At 39.7% G+C, this 15,913-nt stretch overlaps 1 protein-coding gene across 1 annotated transcript in view; it reads left to right on the top strand.

The window, feature by feature from the left end:
• Positions 1-15,913, top strand: part of EXTL3 (exostosin like glycosyltransferase 3) — an 81,795-nt gene that overhangs the window by 33,012 nt on the left and 32,870 nt on the right. Inside the window, exons 2-3 of the mRNA XM_080796724.1 lie at positions 11,101-11,200; positions 12,796-15,424. Coding sequence (XP_080652850.1) covers positions 13,277-15,424 — 2,148 coding nt within the window. The 5' untranslated portion in view covers positions 11,101-11,200; positions 12,796-13,276. The remainder of the gene's footprint in view (positions 1-11,100; positions 11,201-12,795; positions 15,425-15,913) is intronic.

The following is a 15,913-nucleotide window of genomic DNA, read 5'->3' as shown; positions in this document are numbered from 1 at the left end:
TTAGGTACGTAAATATGCATGTTATATCCTCTTATCAGATTGACTCCTTTATCATTATGTAATACCTTTCTGTGTGTGTGTGTGTGTGTGTGTGTGTGTTTAAGATTTTATTTATTTGTCAGAGAGAGAGAGCACACTTAAGTGGGGGAGTGGCAGGCAGAGGGAGAGGGAGAAGTAGGCTTCTTGCTGAGCAGGGAACCTGATGATTTGGGGCTCGATCCTAAGACCTTGGCATCATGAGCTGAGCCAAAGGCAGACGCCTAACTGACTGAGGCACCTAGGCACCCTCCTTCTTTGTGTTTTGTTACAGTTTTTGTTTTATAGTCTGTTTTGTCTGATACAAGTATTGCTACTACTTCAGCTTTCTTTTCATTTACATTTGCATGGAATATCTTTTTCTATCCCTTTACTCTCAGCCTTTGTGTGTCTTGAGATCTGGAGTCTTTTATAGGCAGCATATAGATGGATCCTTTTTTTTTTTTTAATTTGTTCACCCTGTATCTTTTTTTTAAGATTTTATTTATTTATTCGAAAGACAGAGATCACAAGTAGGCAGAGGTAGGCATAGAGAGAGGGGGAAGCAGGCTCCCTGCTGAGCAGAGAGCCTGACGCTGGGCTCGATCCCAGGACTGTGGGATCATGACCTGAGCTGAAGGCAGAGGCTTTAACCCACTGAGCCACCCAGGCACCCCCACCCTTATATCTTTTGATTGGAGCATTTAGTCTCTTTACATTAAATTAATTATTGATAGATACGTGCTTATTGACATTTTGTTAATTGTTTTCTGGTTGTTTTTGTAGCTCTTTTTGTCCCTTTCTTCTCTTTGTCCCTTTTCTTGTGGTTTGATGGTTTTCTTTAGTGTTATGTTTGGGTTCCTTTGTCTTTATTTTTTGTGTATCTTCTGTAGGTTTTGGTTTGTGGTTACTGTGAGGTTCATATATATTGATCTTTATATGTAGCTGATAGTCACTTAAGTTCAGACACATTGTAAATTCTAAAAACGCTATGTTTTTACCCTTTACCCTGTTTTATGTCTTTGATTTCATATTTTATATGTTCATTTTTTTATCCCTTAACTATTTATTGTAGTTATGGTTTATTTTCTTATTTCTAGTTATGGCCTTTTCTTTTCCACTTAAAGACTCCTTAACATTTCTTGTAAGGCCAGCTGGAGTGGGCATGGGCCAAGTGAGCCTGTAGCATGTTGCACAGGAGCTGCCTTGGTGGGACACCTGGAGCCTGGGGTGGGTTGGGGTCTGGAGTGTGCTGGGGAGGCCTTAGCACACCAGCTAGAGCATGTATACCTTGCTCCTGTTCATGCTATCAAGGTGGAGAGGCTTGCTAGTGCCTCTGACCCCACAGAATTCGAGAATTTTCCTCCTGTTTCGTGTATGCTCAAGAGTTAGTAAATGAATTTCTTTCACTTGTGGTGTAGTTGCCCTTGAAATCACTGTTTTCTCGCTGTGCCCTGGGATACATGAATCAGTGCACAGGCCCCTCAGTAATATAGCTCCCCACTGCAGGATGGTGTTTTGGGGTGGGATTCCTGTTGTTACAGTGTTTCTGTCCCTCCTACATTTTTCTAAATGTGTTCCCTCTTTTTTTTTTTTTTTTTGGTGCAGAATCTTTTCAATGAGCCCTCAGTTCTTCTTCAGGAGAAATTGCTTTATATGTAGGTATAAATTCAGTGTGACCTTGGTAGGAGGTGAGTTCAGTGTCTTCTTACACTGCGCTCTTGAACCACCAAAATTCTAATTCATGTTTTAAGATGATGATTCTGGTTGCTATGTATAGAATGCTTTGTAGGGGCAGGCTGACAAGCTAGATGTTCACTGCTGGGCAGATGACAGAGAATAAGGCAGGTTATATAGTATTTGGAGTAAAGAAAATCTCTGGAGATTGTTTCTTATCAGTGTTTCAGTGACATTTATTTCTATATCCTAAGAACTTCATTGTCATTTTACAGAGAATGAAAGAAGAGATTCATTTTTTTTTCTTTTTACAGAAGAGATTCTGAGGCTTTTCTTTTTCTTTTGTGCTTGAAATAATTTAATTGTCTGTTTAGGAAAGAAAGTTCATGCTCTTGGACACTGGCAATAGTTTTGCTTTATTCTGATAAAAGGGATGGAACTTGATGGGAAAATTCTTTGAATTATTGATTCCCATTTGTTTCTGTTTCCACGTGTGTTCATGTAAGTTGGTAGCACTAACAATATCAGATTTAGTATAGTCAGTCAGCAAATGACTTTAAAAAATTTTTTGTTTAGACTCTGCGTAATATATTTTAGAGTTTTAAATATGAGAAATTTCAAACATATGTAAATACAGACTACAGTATAATAAACTTCCATATATCCTCATCATGCAGTGTCAACAATAGTTAGCTCGTGGTTAATCTTGTTTCATCTGTACCTCCAAACACACTTTACCACCCTCACTCATCCTGTTTATTTTTAAGCAAATTCTGGATAAATTGTTTTCTCTGTAAAAATCTCCGTATAGGGGCGCCTGGGGTGGCTCTGTTGTTAAGCATCTGCCTTCTGCTCAGGTCATGATCCCCAGGGTCCTGGGGTAGAGCCTTACATCGGGCTCCCTGCTCAGCGGGGAGCCTGCTTCTCCCTCTCCTTCAGCTGCTCCCCCTGCTTATGTTTCCTCTGTTGGTGTGCCTGTCAGATAAATAAATAAAAATCTTAAAAAAAAAAACTCAGTATATACTTCTAATAGGTAGGGATTTTTTTTTTTAAACAATTCAGTGTTTTAGTTTATTCCCTCTTTGAGCACATAAACAGGTAACTGTATATGTGGATGGTTTGTCTTCAAATGTCAATTTATATGCTTGTTCCAGTATAAATTATCAAATATCACCCCTTTTCACTTAAGAGTGTCTCTGTTTGAATATTAAATTCTGTGGTCACCTAATATACATAAGGGAAGGCTTTTCATAGTTGTCAGTAAATACATTCATTTTATTTTTTATTTTATTTTATTTTATTTTATTTTAATTCCAGTATCATTAGCATAAAGTGTTATATTAGTTTTTGGTATATAATAGTGTTTCACCAATTCCATACATCACCCAGTGTTCATCACAAAGAATGTACTCCTTAATCCCCATCACTTATTTCACCCACCCCCACCAGCCATCTCCCCACTGATAACCATCAGTTTGTTCTCAATAGTTAAGGGTCTGTTTCTTGGCTTATCTCTTTCTTTTTCCTTTGATTGTTTTGTTTCTTAAATTCCACATCTGAGTGAAATCTCATATGGTATATGGTATTTGTCTTTCTCTGACTGGCTTATTTCACCTAGTATTATGCTCTTTAGCTCTATCCCTGTCATTGCAAATGGCAAAATTTCATTCTTTTTTATGGCCAAATAATATTCCATTATATAGATATATACACACACCACATCTTCTTTATCCATTCATCTATTGATGGGCACTTGGGCTGCTTCCATAATTAGGCTGTTGTAAATAATGCTGCTATAAACATATGGCTTCATGTATCCCTTTGAATCAGAATTTTTGTATTTTTTTTGGTTAATACCTGATAGCATAATTAATGGATTGTAGGATAGTTCTATTTTTAACTTTCTGAGGAACCTCAATACTGTTTTCTACAGTGGCTGGACCAGTTTGTATTCCCACCAACCATGCAAGACTTCCTTTTTCTCCACCTCCTAGTCAACATTTGTTGTTTCTTGTGTTTTTGATTGTTACCATTCTGACTGGTATAAGGTGATATTATAGTTTCAATTTGCATTCCCTTGATGATGAGTGATGTTGAGCATCTTTTCATGTGTTTGTTAGCTATCTGTAAGTCTTCTTTGGAAAAATGTCTGTTCATTTCTTCTGCCCATTTTTAATTGGATTATCTGTTTTGGGGTGTTGATTTGTTTAAGTTTTTTATATATTTTGGATACTAACCCTGTATCATATATGTCATTTGCAGATAACATCTCCTATTCCATAGGTTGCCTTTTAGTTTTGTTGATTGTTTCTCTTGGCTGTGCAGAAGCGTTTTATTTTGATAAAGTCCCAGTAGTTTATTTTTGCTTTTGTTTCCCTTGTCTCAGGATAAATATCTAGAAAAATGTTGCAACAGTTGACGGTCAGAGACCTTACTGCCTGTACTCTCTTCTAAGATTTTTATGGTTTCAAGATCTCACATTTGGATTGGGTCTTTAATCAATTTTGAGTTTATTTTTGTGGATGGTGTAAATAAGTGGTCCGGTTTCATTCTTTTGCGTGTTGCTGTCCAGTTTTCCCAACAACATTTGTTCAAGAGTTTGTCTTCTTCCCATTGGATATTCTTTCCTGCTTTGTTGAAGATTAATTGACCATACAGTTGTGGGTTCATTTCTGGGTTTTTCTGCTCTGTTCCATTGATCTGTGTGTCTTGTTTTTGTGCCAGTTCCATACTGTTTTTATTGTTACAGCTTTGTAATATAAGTTGAAGTCCGAAATTGTGATACCTCCAGCTTTGTTTTTTTTTTTTCCCTCAAAATTGCTTTGGCAATTCAGGGTCTTTTATGGTTCCACATAAATTTTAGGATTTTTTCTTTTTATCTAGTTCGTGAAAAATACTTGTGGTATTTTGGTAGAGATTGCATTAAATGTGTAGATTGTGTTGGGTAGTATAAACATTTTAATAATATTTGTTCTTCCATTCCATGAGCATGGAATATCTTTGCATTCCTTTATGTTATTTTTGTTTCTTTCATCAGTGTTTTATAGTTTTCAGAGTACAGGTCTTTCACCTCTTTGATTAGCTTTATTCCTAGGTATCTTATTATTTTTGATGCAGTGATAAATGAGATTGTTTCTTAATTTGTCTTTCTGCTGCTTCATTATTGGTGTGTAGAAATGCAACAGATTTCTCTACATTTCTTTTGTATCTTGCAGCTTTACTGAATTCATTTATCTGTTCTTGTAGTTTTTTGGTATAGTCTTTAGGGTTTTCTGTGTAGAGTAACATGTCATCTGCAAATAGTGAAAGTTCTACTTCTTCCTTACCAATTTGGATACCTTTTATTTTTTGTCTGATTGCTGTGGCTAGAACTTCCAGTACTCTGTTGATAAGAGTGGACATCCTTGTCTTATTCCTGACCTTAGAGGAAAAGCTCTCGGTTTTTTGCCATTGACTATGATGTGCACTGTGAATTTTTCATATGTGAGGTATGTTCCCTCTAAACCTACTTTGTTGAGGACTTTTATCATTAATAGATGCTGTACTTTGTCAGATTTTTTTCTGCATCTTTTGAGTTGATCATGTGGTTTTTGTGTTTTCTCTTATTGTTGTGATGTATGATATTGATTGATTTGTGGATATTGAACCACCATTGCATACCAGGATTAAATCCTACTTGATTGTGGTGAATGATTTTTTTAATGTATTGTTGGATTCTGTTTACGAATATTTTGTGAGGATTTTTGCACTGATGTTCATCAAAGATAATGGCCTGTAGTTCTCTCTCTCTCTCTTTCTCTCTCTCTCTCTCTCTCTTTTTTTTTTTTTTTTTTGGTATCTTTATCTGGTTTTGGTATCAGGGTAATGCTGGCCTCATACAATGAATTTGGAGGTTTTCTTTCCTCTTCTACTTTTTGGAATAGTTTGAGAAGAATCAGTATTAACTCTTCTTTAAATCTTTGGTAGAATTTGCCTGTGAAGCTGTCTGGTCAGGGACTTTCATTCTTTGGGAGTTTATTTATTTATTTTTGATTACTGATTCAATCTCCTTGCTGGTAATTATCTATTCAAATTTTCTGTTTCTTCCTATTGAGTTTTGGTAGGCTGTATGTTCTAGGAATATATCCATTTCCTCTAGGCTGTCCAATTCGTTGGTATTAGTATTTCATAATATTCTTTTAAAATTGTTTGCATTTCTGTGATGTTGGTTTTTTCTCCTCTTTCATTTGTAATTTTATCTGAATCCTTTCTTCTTCTTCTTTTTTTTTTTTTTTTTAGTAATTTATTTTAGAGAGAGAGTAAGGGGAGGGGCAAAGGGAGAGGGAGAGAGAGAATTTTGGAGCAGATTCTACACTGAGCACAGAGCCTGATGCGGGGCTCGAGCTCACAACACTGCGATCATGATCTGAGTTGAAATCAAGAACCAGATGCTTAACCAGATGAGCTATACAGGCACCCCCTCTTTGGTTTTTTGTTTGTTTGTTTGTTTGTTTGTTTCCCTCTTTGTTTTTTGAGGAGTCTGGGCAGAGGTTTATGAATTTTGTTGATCCTTTCAAAGAACCAGTTGCTGGCTTATGTATCTGTTTTACTGGGCAGGGGGCGGGGTTTGTTTGTTTGTTTCTGTATCATTTATTACTACTCTGATCTTAATTATTTCCTTCCATCTGCTGGGTTTGGGTTTTGTTTGTTCTTTTTTTAGCTCCTTTAGATGTAAGTTTAGGTTGAGATTTTTCTTCATGAGGCAGGTCTATATTGTTGTAAACTTCCCTCCCTTTTTGCTTTTGCTGCATTCCAGAGGTTTTGGACCCCATGTTTTTTCATTTTCATTTGTTCCCATGTACTTTTTGATTTCTCCTTTGTGTTCTTGGTTGACCCTTTCATTGTTTAGTAACATGTTACTTAACTTCCATGTATTTGTGGTCTTTCCAGATTTTTGTTGTGGTTGATTTCTAGTTGTGTAGTGTTGTGGTCAGAAAAGATGCATGGTATGATTTCAGTCCTTTTCAGTTTGTTGAGACTTGTTTTTTGGCCTCATATATGATCTGTTCTGGAGAATGTTCCATGTACACTTGAAAAGAATGTGTATTCTATTTTTTAGGGTGTAATGTTCTAAATATATCTGTTAAATCCCCTTGATCTGGTGTCATTCAAAGCCATTTTTCCTTGTTGATTTTCTGATTGGATGATCTGTCAGTTGATGTAAGTGAGGTGTTAAAGTCCTCTACTATTATTGGGGCACTGGCTGGCTCAGTTGGTAGAACATGTGACTCTTGATCTCAGGGTTGTGTGTTCAAGCCCCATGTTGGGTGTAGAGCTTGCTGAAAAATAAATAAGTAAATAAATAAGCAAGTAAGTAAATTTCCCTACTATTATTACATTAGTATTGATTAGGTTTTTTGTTTGTTATTAACTGTTTATACATTTGGGTACTCTCATATTGGGTGGATAAATATTTACAATTGTTGTATCTTCTTGGATTGTCCCCTTTATTATTATATAGTGCCCCCCCCCTTTTTTTTTTTGGATGAAAACTTTTTTTTTTTTTATTTTTTTTCAGTGTAACAGAATTCATTGTTTATGCTCCACACCCAGTGCTCAAGCAGTACGTGCTGTCTATAATACCCATCACCCGGCTCCCCCGACCTCCCACCTCCCGCCCCTTCAAGACCCTCAGATTATTTTTCATAGTCCATAGTCTCTCATGGTTCATCTCCCCTTCCAATTTCCCTCAACTCCCTTCTCCTCTCATGTAGAAGGAGAGGAGAAGGGAGTTGTCCTTGTTATTTGTTATGCTCCACAAATAAGTGAAACCATATGATAATTGACTCACTCTGTTTGACTTATTTCACTCAGCATAATCTCTTCGAGTCCTGTCCATGTTGATAAAAAAGTTGGGTATTCATCCTTTCTGATGGAGGCATAATACTCCATAGTGTATATGGACCACATCTTCCTTATCCATTCGTCCGTTGAAGGGCATCTTGGTTCTTTCCACAGTTTGGCGACCGTGGTTAGTGCCCTTTTTTGTCTGTTGTTATAGTCTTTGTTTTAAAATCTGTTTTGTCTGATGTGGGTATTGCTACTCCAGCTTTCTTTTGATATCATTTCCATGATAAATGTTTCTCCATTCCTTCACTTTCAGTCTGCAGGTGTTTTTAGGTCTTAAATTGAGTCTCCTGTAAGCAGCATATAGGTGGGTCTTGTTTTTTTACTCAGTCACTGTATGTCTTTTGATTGGAGCATTTAGTCCACTTATAGTCAAAGTAATTATTGATAGGGACACCTGGGGGCTCAGTTGTCTAAGCGTTCAACTCTTGATTTCCAGCTCAGGTCATGATGTCAGCCCCACATTGGGCTCAGTGCACAGTGAGGAGCTGGCTTGAGGATTTTTCTCATTCCCCTCTGCCCCTACCCCTGCACTCTTGTGTCTACACTTGCACACTCTCTCCCTCTCTCTCTAAAATAAATCTTTTTTTTTTTAAAGTAATTATTGACAGATGTGCATTTATTACTGTTTTAGTCCTTGTTTTGTGATTGTTTCTGAAGTTTTTCTCTGAGCTTTTTCTTTTTCTTTCATGGCTCACTAGTTTACCTTAGTGTTATATTTGGATTCCTTTCTCTATTCTTTGCGTATCTGTTAGTAGTTTTTGATTTGTGGTTACCATTAGGTTTATTTATTTATACTTAAAAAAAGATTTTTATTTATTGATTTGTTAGAGCACAAACAGGAGGAGTGGCAGGCAGAGGGAGAAGCAGACTCTCTGCTGAGCAGGGAGTCCAATGTGGGACTTGATCTCAGGACACTGGGATCATGACCTGAGCTGAAGGCAGAAGCTTAAGCAACTGAGCCACCCAGGCATCCTTTCCATTAGGTTTATTGATAACATCTTTTGCATATGTCAGTCTATATTAAGTTGATGATCATTTAAATTGGAACCATTCTTTACTCCTCTCCTCCCCACATTTTAGGTGTATGGTGTATACTCTGAATCCTTTTATTTTGTGAGTTCCTTAATTGAATTTTTACAGAAATACTCATTTTTGTACCGCTTTTATGTTTCCTACAATCATACTGTCATTTTTGGTCTTTCCTTTCTTCTCAAGGAATCCTCTTTAATATTTCTAGCAGGGCTGGTTTAGTGGTCGTGAACTCCTTTAATTTTTGTTTCTCTGAGAAACTCTTTATCTCCCCTTGTATTCTGGATGATAGCCTTGCTGTTTAGAGTATTCATGGCTGGATAGAGTATTCTTGGCTGGAGGTTTTTCCCATTTAGTACTTAGAATATATCATGCCACTCCATCTGGCTTTCAAAGTTCTGAAAAATCCAATGACAGCTTTATGGGGTTTCCCTTCTGTTTCTGTTTTCTTTTGTCTTGCTGCTTTAAAATTTTTTTCTTTATCACTACATTTTGCATTTTTAATTATAGTATCTCTTGGTGTGGATTCTCTTGACTTTGTTGGGGGTTCTCTGTACTTACTGGATCTGGATATCTTTGCTTCTCCAGATGAGGAAAGTTTTCAGTTCTTATTCATTCAAATAAATTTTTCTGTCCCCTTTTCTGTCTCTTCTTTTGGGACCCCTGTGATACAAGTGTGATTTTGTTTGATGGAGTCACTAAGTTCCCTAAGTCTGTTTGCATTTTCATAGTTCTTTTTTCTCTCTTTTGTTCAGCTTGATTACTTTCCATTATTCTGCCTTCTCTGTCATTCATTTGTTCCTTTGCTTCTTGCAGCCTGCTGTTCATTCCATCAAGGGTGTTTCTTGTTTCTTTTATTGAGCCCTTTACCTCTGCTGTGGTATTCCTTATCTCTGTGTTAATCCTCCTGGTGATGCTTTCCACTCTTTTCTCAAGTTCAGTGACTATTTTTATGATCGTTACTTTAAATTCTCTATCAGGCATCTTACTTATAGCTGTTTCACTTATATCTCTTATATCTGGCTGTGGCCTTGTCCTGTTCTCTCCTCTAGGACACATACCTCGGTCATCTCATTTTTTCTAGGTCCCTGTGCCTATTTCTCTGTGTTAGGAAGATAGTTAAGTCTTCTGTTCTTGACGGTAATGGCCTTATGAAGAAATTGGTCTAGTGCTGCCCTACAGTGCAGTGTTCCCTGTTCCCCAGGGTCTGGCACTTCAGGGACTGTCTCCATTGTGTGCTGCCTGCTCTCTCCTGTTGTGTTGTGGTTACTTTATCCTTTAGGCCAGTCATCTGCAATGTTGCTTGTTGTGAGCAATGTTTGGTCCCTGGCCTGAATGTGACGAGTTTTTACTAAATGTGCTCTCATCTGCTTGTGAAATAAGACCTGTTGCCACTGTTGCCTGAACCGAGGCCCTGCAAAACTCCCGGGTCGGGAGATGTGGTGTGGGCAGGAGGTTGTGCCAGATAGGGAGCTCACTGTGCTGGGATTGAGGCAAGCCTGAAGGGAGCGCCAGTTCTACTAGCTCAGTGGGTGTGGTGGGACTTGCTATAAGCGAGTAAAGCAGTGAGGGGTGTGCTGGTTCCGCAGGTGACCTGGTGCTTATGCTGAGTGGCAGGGGCCGGAGGTGGTGGTGCAGGCCAGTTCCTTCATTCCTGGGGAGGTCTCTCTGCAAACACTGCCATTTAGATGAACAAATAATCTCCTCACTGTGTGCCCCAGGTGCTCTTCAGATTGTTGTTTCCACGGGCTCTTCACCCTGCCTTCTCTCCAAGAACAGTCCCAGTGCCCACTAGGCTCTCCCTGAGCCAAGCCTGCAGACTTTTAAAACTCCAGACTTTAAGCTCCACTGTTAGCAAGTGCTCATGAAATTTGGCCCCTCTTGGTTTCCAAGCCATTGCTGTGGGAATTTGTGTTCCACATGTGGGTGCTAGTCTGTCTCTTGCCCTTCTTCGCCACAGTGGCTCACTGCTCACTGCAGTGGCCAGGATCCACTTCTCTCCCAAACCGTGTCTCTGCACTTCATACCTTCTTCGTATGGGTTCTTCTCTACTTTTAGTTGTGGAGTTTGTTCTGCCAGTCTTCAGGTCAATTTCTGATTTCTGGGGTATTGGGATGATTTGGTAGTTATCTAGTTGTGTTCATGGGACCATGAGGCAAGCCTAGGGTTCTTCTACTCCCACAGCATCTTCCCCCTTTAGTAAATACATTGTTTAATAGCACCTTTAGTTTATGAGTATTTTTCTTTCTTTCGTTTGTTCTTTGATTTTATTTACTTATTTGACAGAGAGGGCACAAGTAGGCAGAGCGGCCAGCAAAGGGAGAGGGAGAAGCAGGCTCTCCGCTGAGCAGAAAGCCCAACACGGGGCTCAATCCCAGGACCCTGGGATCATGACTTGTGCCGAAGGCATAAGCTTAACTGTCTGAGCCACCAGGCTGCCCAGTATTGAGTGTTTTTCTAATGGCATGTCACTTTTCTATTTTCTATCAGGAGAGCAAGCCCTGGGACCTGGAGTTCACTATTTCAAGAAACTATATACTGAAGTAAAATGCTGCATGAGTTAGAAAAAGAAAGGATCCAGAAACACATGGTAAGGAAGGAATGAATCAACTGAATTTCTTGATTATGCATTCCTTTATTTCCTCCACTACTTCTTTCTTTGTTATAATCCGATTGTAAGGTGCAGGGTGCAGAGAGTATTCTTTTGGAAACAGAGAGATTTTTAACATTTGAATTAGAAGGATAGTGCTTTAGAAATACTGACTTAACATTCTCTGGGATATTTGCTTAGTTGTTAATTATCCAAGGTTTGATCCACCAAATTTAATCACATATTTTTTGTGATCAATAGTTTTGTTTTCTGTTGTCTGTATCTCTTGTTCTACTTACTCAAGCCTTTTATTAATATTGGCAACTTTTTTTATTTAAAAGAGAGAAGACTGTATCCAGACTTTAATAATTTTATACCAAACATGGAAGCTAGAGAGAGGATTGTGAAATGAGACCTGTTGATGGGCTATGTACATTATCCTACCTTGTAGTAATATCCTTGCTGTTCGTTTACATCTTATATCTTAGGTTAAAGGAGGTTCCCTCAAAGATTATTTTGCATTCTAGCTTCTTCCAGCTATACTGAACATGTCTTAGACATGTTAAAAGTATGATAAATACTTTTTGGAGGAAATGAATGGAAGAAATTGGGAGTATTCTTTGGCACAGAATATTAGGAGTTCAGTTCTACATATGTTAAGTTTGAGATGAAAGAAGTGAAAAGCTTTTTGTAGCTGTAAAGTTGGTAAATGAACAGGAGAGGGAATGTTGTTTCAAGATTTATTAGCTGAAAGTATCCTAACATCCTCTGTCCTTTCTTGTCATAGCAACACAATATATTGTTTCTGTCTCAGTACACTTCTCTCCATTTTGGGAGATTAGGAAACTGAGGTATAAAGTTTGATAGCAAATCTGTCTCCAAAGGAGAAGAAATAATGGTCCTCATTTCTAAGTATAGTAGTCTTTCTAAAAGACCAAGTTACTATTTATATTTTAAGAAGGAGCACATGATGTCTGCTAGCAGAAGATAAATGAGAAGCAAACTGAGAAATACATTTTGTCTCTGGATTAATGCACCTACTACTGGGTAAAGATCAAAAGAATTCTCTTCAACTTGTTTCAACTCTGAATATAAAACATTGAGCTTCTCAGAGTCTTTTTTTTTTTTTTTTCCTTTCCTAAGTAATTTAAAAGGAGACTCATCTTAGGAGTAGAACTGGGTATTTAAGGCTGGTTAGGGTGGTGTTTCTCCATCTAAAGATGCTGTTTCAGTTTTGAATAAAAATTATTGCAGACATCTTTGCACTCTGATGAATGTGGTTGAACTTCATTTTATAGAGCTCTAATTCTGCTCTATATCCAGTTAAATAGGAGGAAGGAGTATGTATATTTGTTTGTATAAAATCTGAGGCTGTTTTTGGACACTTATCCTTACCCATTTCTTATTAACCACAAGGAAAACATCCATACTGAAGGCAACCTAAACTGAACTTAAGATGTCCTATGAGACACATGCCCAATGTTTCAGCTGTTCCTTTACCTTTTAAGATAGAAGCATTTTCTAGAAACATGAAGGAGGGTGGGGTTGTTGGACATAATCTTTTCAAGACTGACATGGTTCTCTTTCTTTTGCAGGCCTGATTGTTGGCAATGACATCGATAAGAGGCTGGCATTTCTTTCTGTTCTAACCAGCTACTTTTTAACTGTGAATAGTAACTATGTGTATTTGTTGGTCAGCAAAATCGAGGAACAAGAGCTATGGCAGTTGAAAAAGTCTGTCTGATTCCAGGTTATTTTTCCTGGGTTTCATCATCAGGGACCTTCTCCTTTTCATCTCATCAACAATGTGGTACCTTTTACCATTCAATAAAGAGTAAGGACATGTCCTTTGGTCAGCAATCAGAACTTAAAATCTGCTGGAATAAGGTCAGAGACCATTTCAATTACAGCTGAGGAAAATGAAATTTCCATTTTATTCCGTGCCTTGTACAGGGAGCACACTAACTCTTAACAGAAAGGTGTGAGTGAAAAGAGATTGAGTTTGTTTACTAGAAACTCATGGTTATGGCGAGTGACCCAACGTGACTAGAGGGGGCAAAAGCCACACAGGAACTCATGACGGGCTATACCATGTTGCGGAATGGGGGAGTGGGGAATGGAGGTCAAACCTGTATGTTACGGTGGTCCAACCGGATCCGACTCACGTGGCTCAGTTTTACGCTCTTCATTATTCTGGTTTTCTTCCCCCTCATTGCTCACTATTATCTCACCACTCTGGATGAGGCTGATGAGGCCGGCAAGCGGATTTTTGGTCCAAGGGCTGGTAACGAACTCTGCGAGGTAAAGCATGTGCTGGATCTTTGCCGGATTCGTGAGTCTGTGAGTGAGGAGCTTTTGCAGCTGGAAGCCAAGCGCCAAGAGCTGAACAGTGAAATTGCCAAGCTGAATCTGAAGATTGAAGCCTGTAAGAAGAGTATTGAGAATGCCAAGCAGGACCTGCTTCAGCTCAAGAATGTCATTAGCCAGACTGAGCACTCTTATAAAGAGCTGATGGCTCAGAATCAGCCCAAACTTTCTCTGCCTATCCGGCTGCTTCCAGAGAAGGACGATGCTGGTCTTCCTCCCCCAAAGGTCATACGGGGATGCCGGCTTCACAATTGTTTTGATTATTCTCGTTGTCCTCTCACCTCCGGTTTTCCAGTCTATGTATATGACAGTGACCAGTTTGCCTTTGGCAGCTACCTGGATCCCTTAGTCAAGCAGGCTTTTCAGGCTACAGCACGAGCCAATGTATATGTTACAGAAAATGCGGACATTGCCTGCCTTTATGTGATATTAGTGGGAGAAATACAGGAGCCAGTAGTGCTTCAGCCTGCCGAACTTGAGAAGCAGCTCTATTCCCTACCACATTGGCGGACAGATGGACACAACCATGTCATCATCAATCTGTCTCGGAAGTCAGATACACAGAACTTACTATATAATGTCAGTACAGGCCGTGCCATGGTGGCTCAGTCTACTTTCTATGCTTCCCAATACAGACCTGGCTTTGATTTGGTAGTGTCGCCACTAGTCCATGCCATGTCAGAGCCCAACTTCATGGAAATCCCACCACAGGTGCCAGTTAAACGGAAATACCTTTTCACCTTCCAGGGTGAGAAGATTGAATCACTGAGATCCAGCCTTCAGGAGGCCCGCTCCTTTGAAGAAGAAATGGAAGGTGACCCCCCAGCTGACTATGATGATCGAATCATTGCCACCTTAAAGGCTGTACAGGACAGCAGGCTAGATCAGGTCCTGGTAGAATTTACCTGCAAAAACCAGCCAAAGCCCAGTCTGCCTACCGAGTGGGCACTGTGTGGTGAGCGTGAGGACCGCTTGGAATTGCTGAAGCTTTCCACCTTCGCCCTCATTATCACTCCTGGGGACCCTCACTTGGTTATTTCATCTGGGTGTGCAACACGGCTCTTTGAAGCCCTGGAAGTCGGTGCTGTCCCAGTTGTGCTGGGGGAGCAGGTACAGCTTCCTTACCAGGACATGCTGCAGTGGAATGAGGCCGCCCTGGTGGTACCCAAGCCACGCGTTACTGAGGTTCATTTTCTGTTACGAAGCCTCTCAGATAGTGATCTGCTGGCTATGCGGCGGCAAGGCCGCTTTCTCTGGGAGACTTACTTCTCAACCGCTGACAGTATTTTTAATACCGTGCTGGCTATGATTAGGACTCGCATACAGATCCCAGCTGCTCCCATCCGGGAAGAGGCAGCCGCTGAGATCCCCCATCGGTCAGGCAAGGCGGCTGGAACTGACCCTAACATGGCTGACAACGGGGACCTGGACCTGGGGCCAGTGGAGACGGAGCCGCCTTATGCCTCACCCAAATACCTCCGCAACTTTACATTGACTGTCACTGATTTTTACCGCAGCTGGAACTCTGCTCCAGGGCCTTTCCATCTGTTCCCCCACACACCCTTTGACCCCGTGTTGCCCTCAGAAGCCAAATTCTTGGGCTCAGGGACTGGATTTCGGCCTATTGGTGGTGGAGCTGGGGGTTCTGGCAAGGAGTTTCAGGCAGCACTTGGAGGCAATGTTCCACGAGAGCAGTTCACAGTGGTGATGTTGACCTATGAGCGGGAGGAAGTGCTTATGAACTCTCTAGAGAGACTGAATGGACTCCCTTATCTGAACAAGGTAGTGGTGGTATGGAATTCACCCAAGCTGCCGTCGGAGGACCTTCTGTGGCCTGACATTGGCGTCCCTATCATGGTAATAGAAAAATGAGCGGTTTGTTTTACTGCATGAGTTAGTGTTTCACTTGTAATCCCTTTTCCAAATATATATATAATGTAAGTCTTTGTCGATACAATTTTTTTTTAAACTATACAGATTTCCTTTCCCTGTGGAATTTGTGCTTGCTTCTTTTTCAGTCCTTTCAGGCCTTGCCAGTTCCATCTCTGCTACTCACTTCCTAAATCTCCTAAGACTCTCCAAAACTGAAATCAATATTGGCCCCATGAAGGTTTACAAAAGCCCTTCGGTTACCCTGTTGATGTCTTCCATGTCATAACAAAGATGTTCATGCAAATGATGATGACAAAGCTAATGCTTAGGAAGTGCATATGACCCAGGCAGTGTAATTTAGGATTTATAAACTTACATCATTATTATGGTTTCTTCTCTTTATATCTATGGAAACTGAGGCTTCAAGAGGTTAACTCTTTTGCCCAAGGTCATAATCATGACAAGTCATGGACA

Source organism: Martes martes (genome assembly GCF_963455335.1).
Source record: "Martes martes genome assembly, chromosome: 2".
Classification (NCBI taxonomy): Eukaryota; Metazoa; Chordata; class Mammalia; order Carnivora; family Mustelidae; genus Martes; species Martes martes.
The sequence above is the reverse complement of the archived record's forward strand: the minus strand, read 5'-3'. Positions and strand labels throughout refer to the sequence as shown.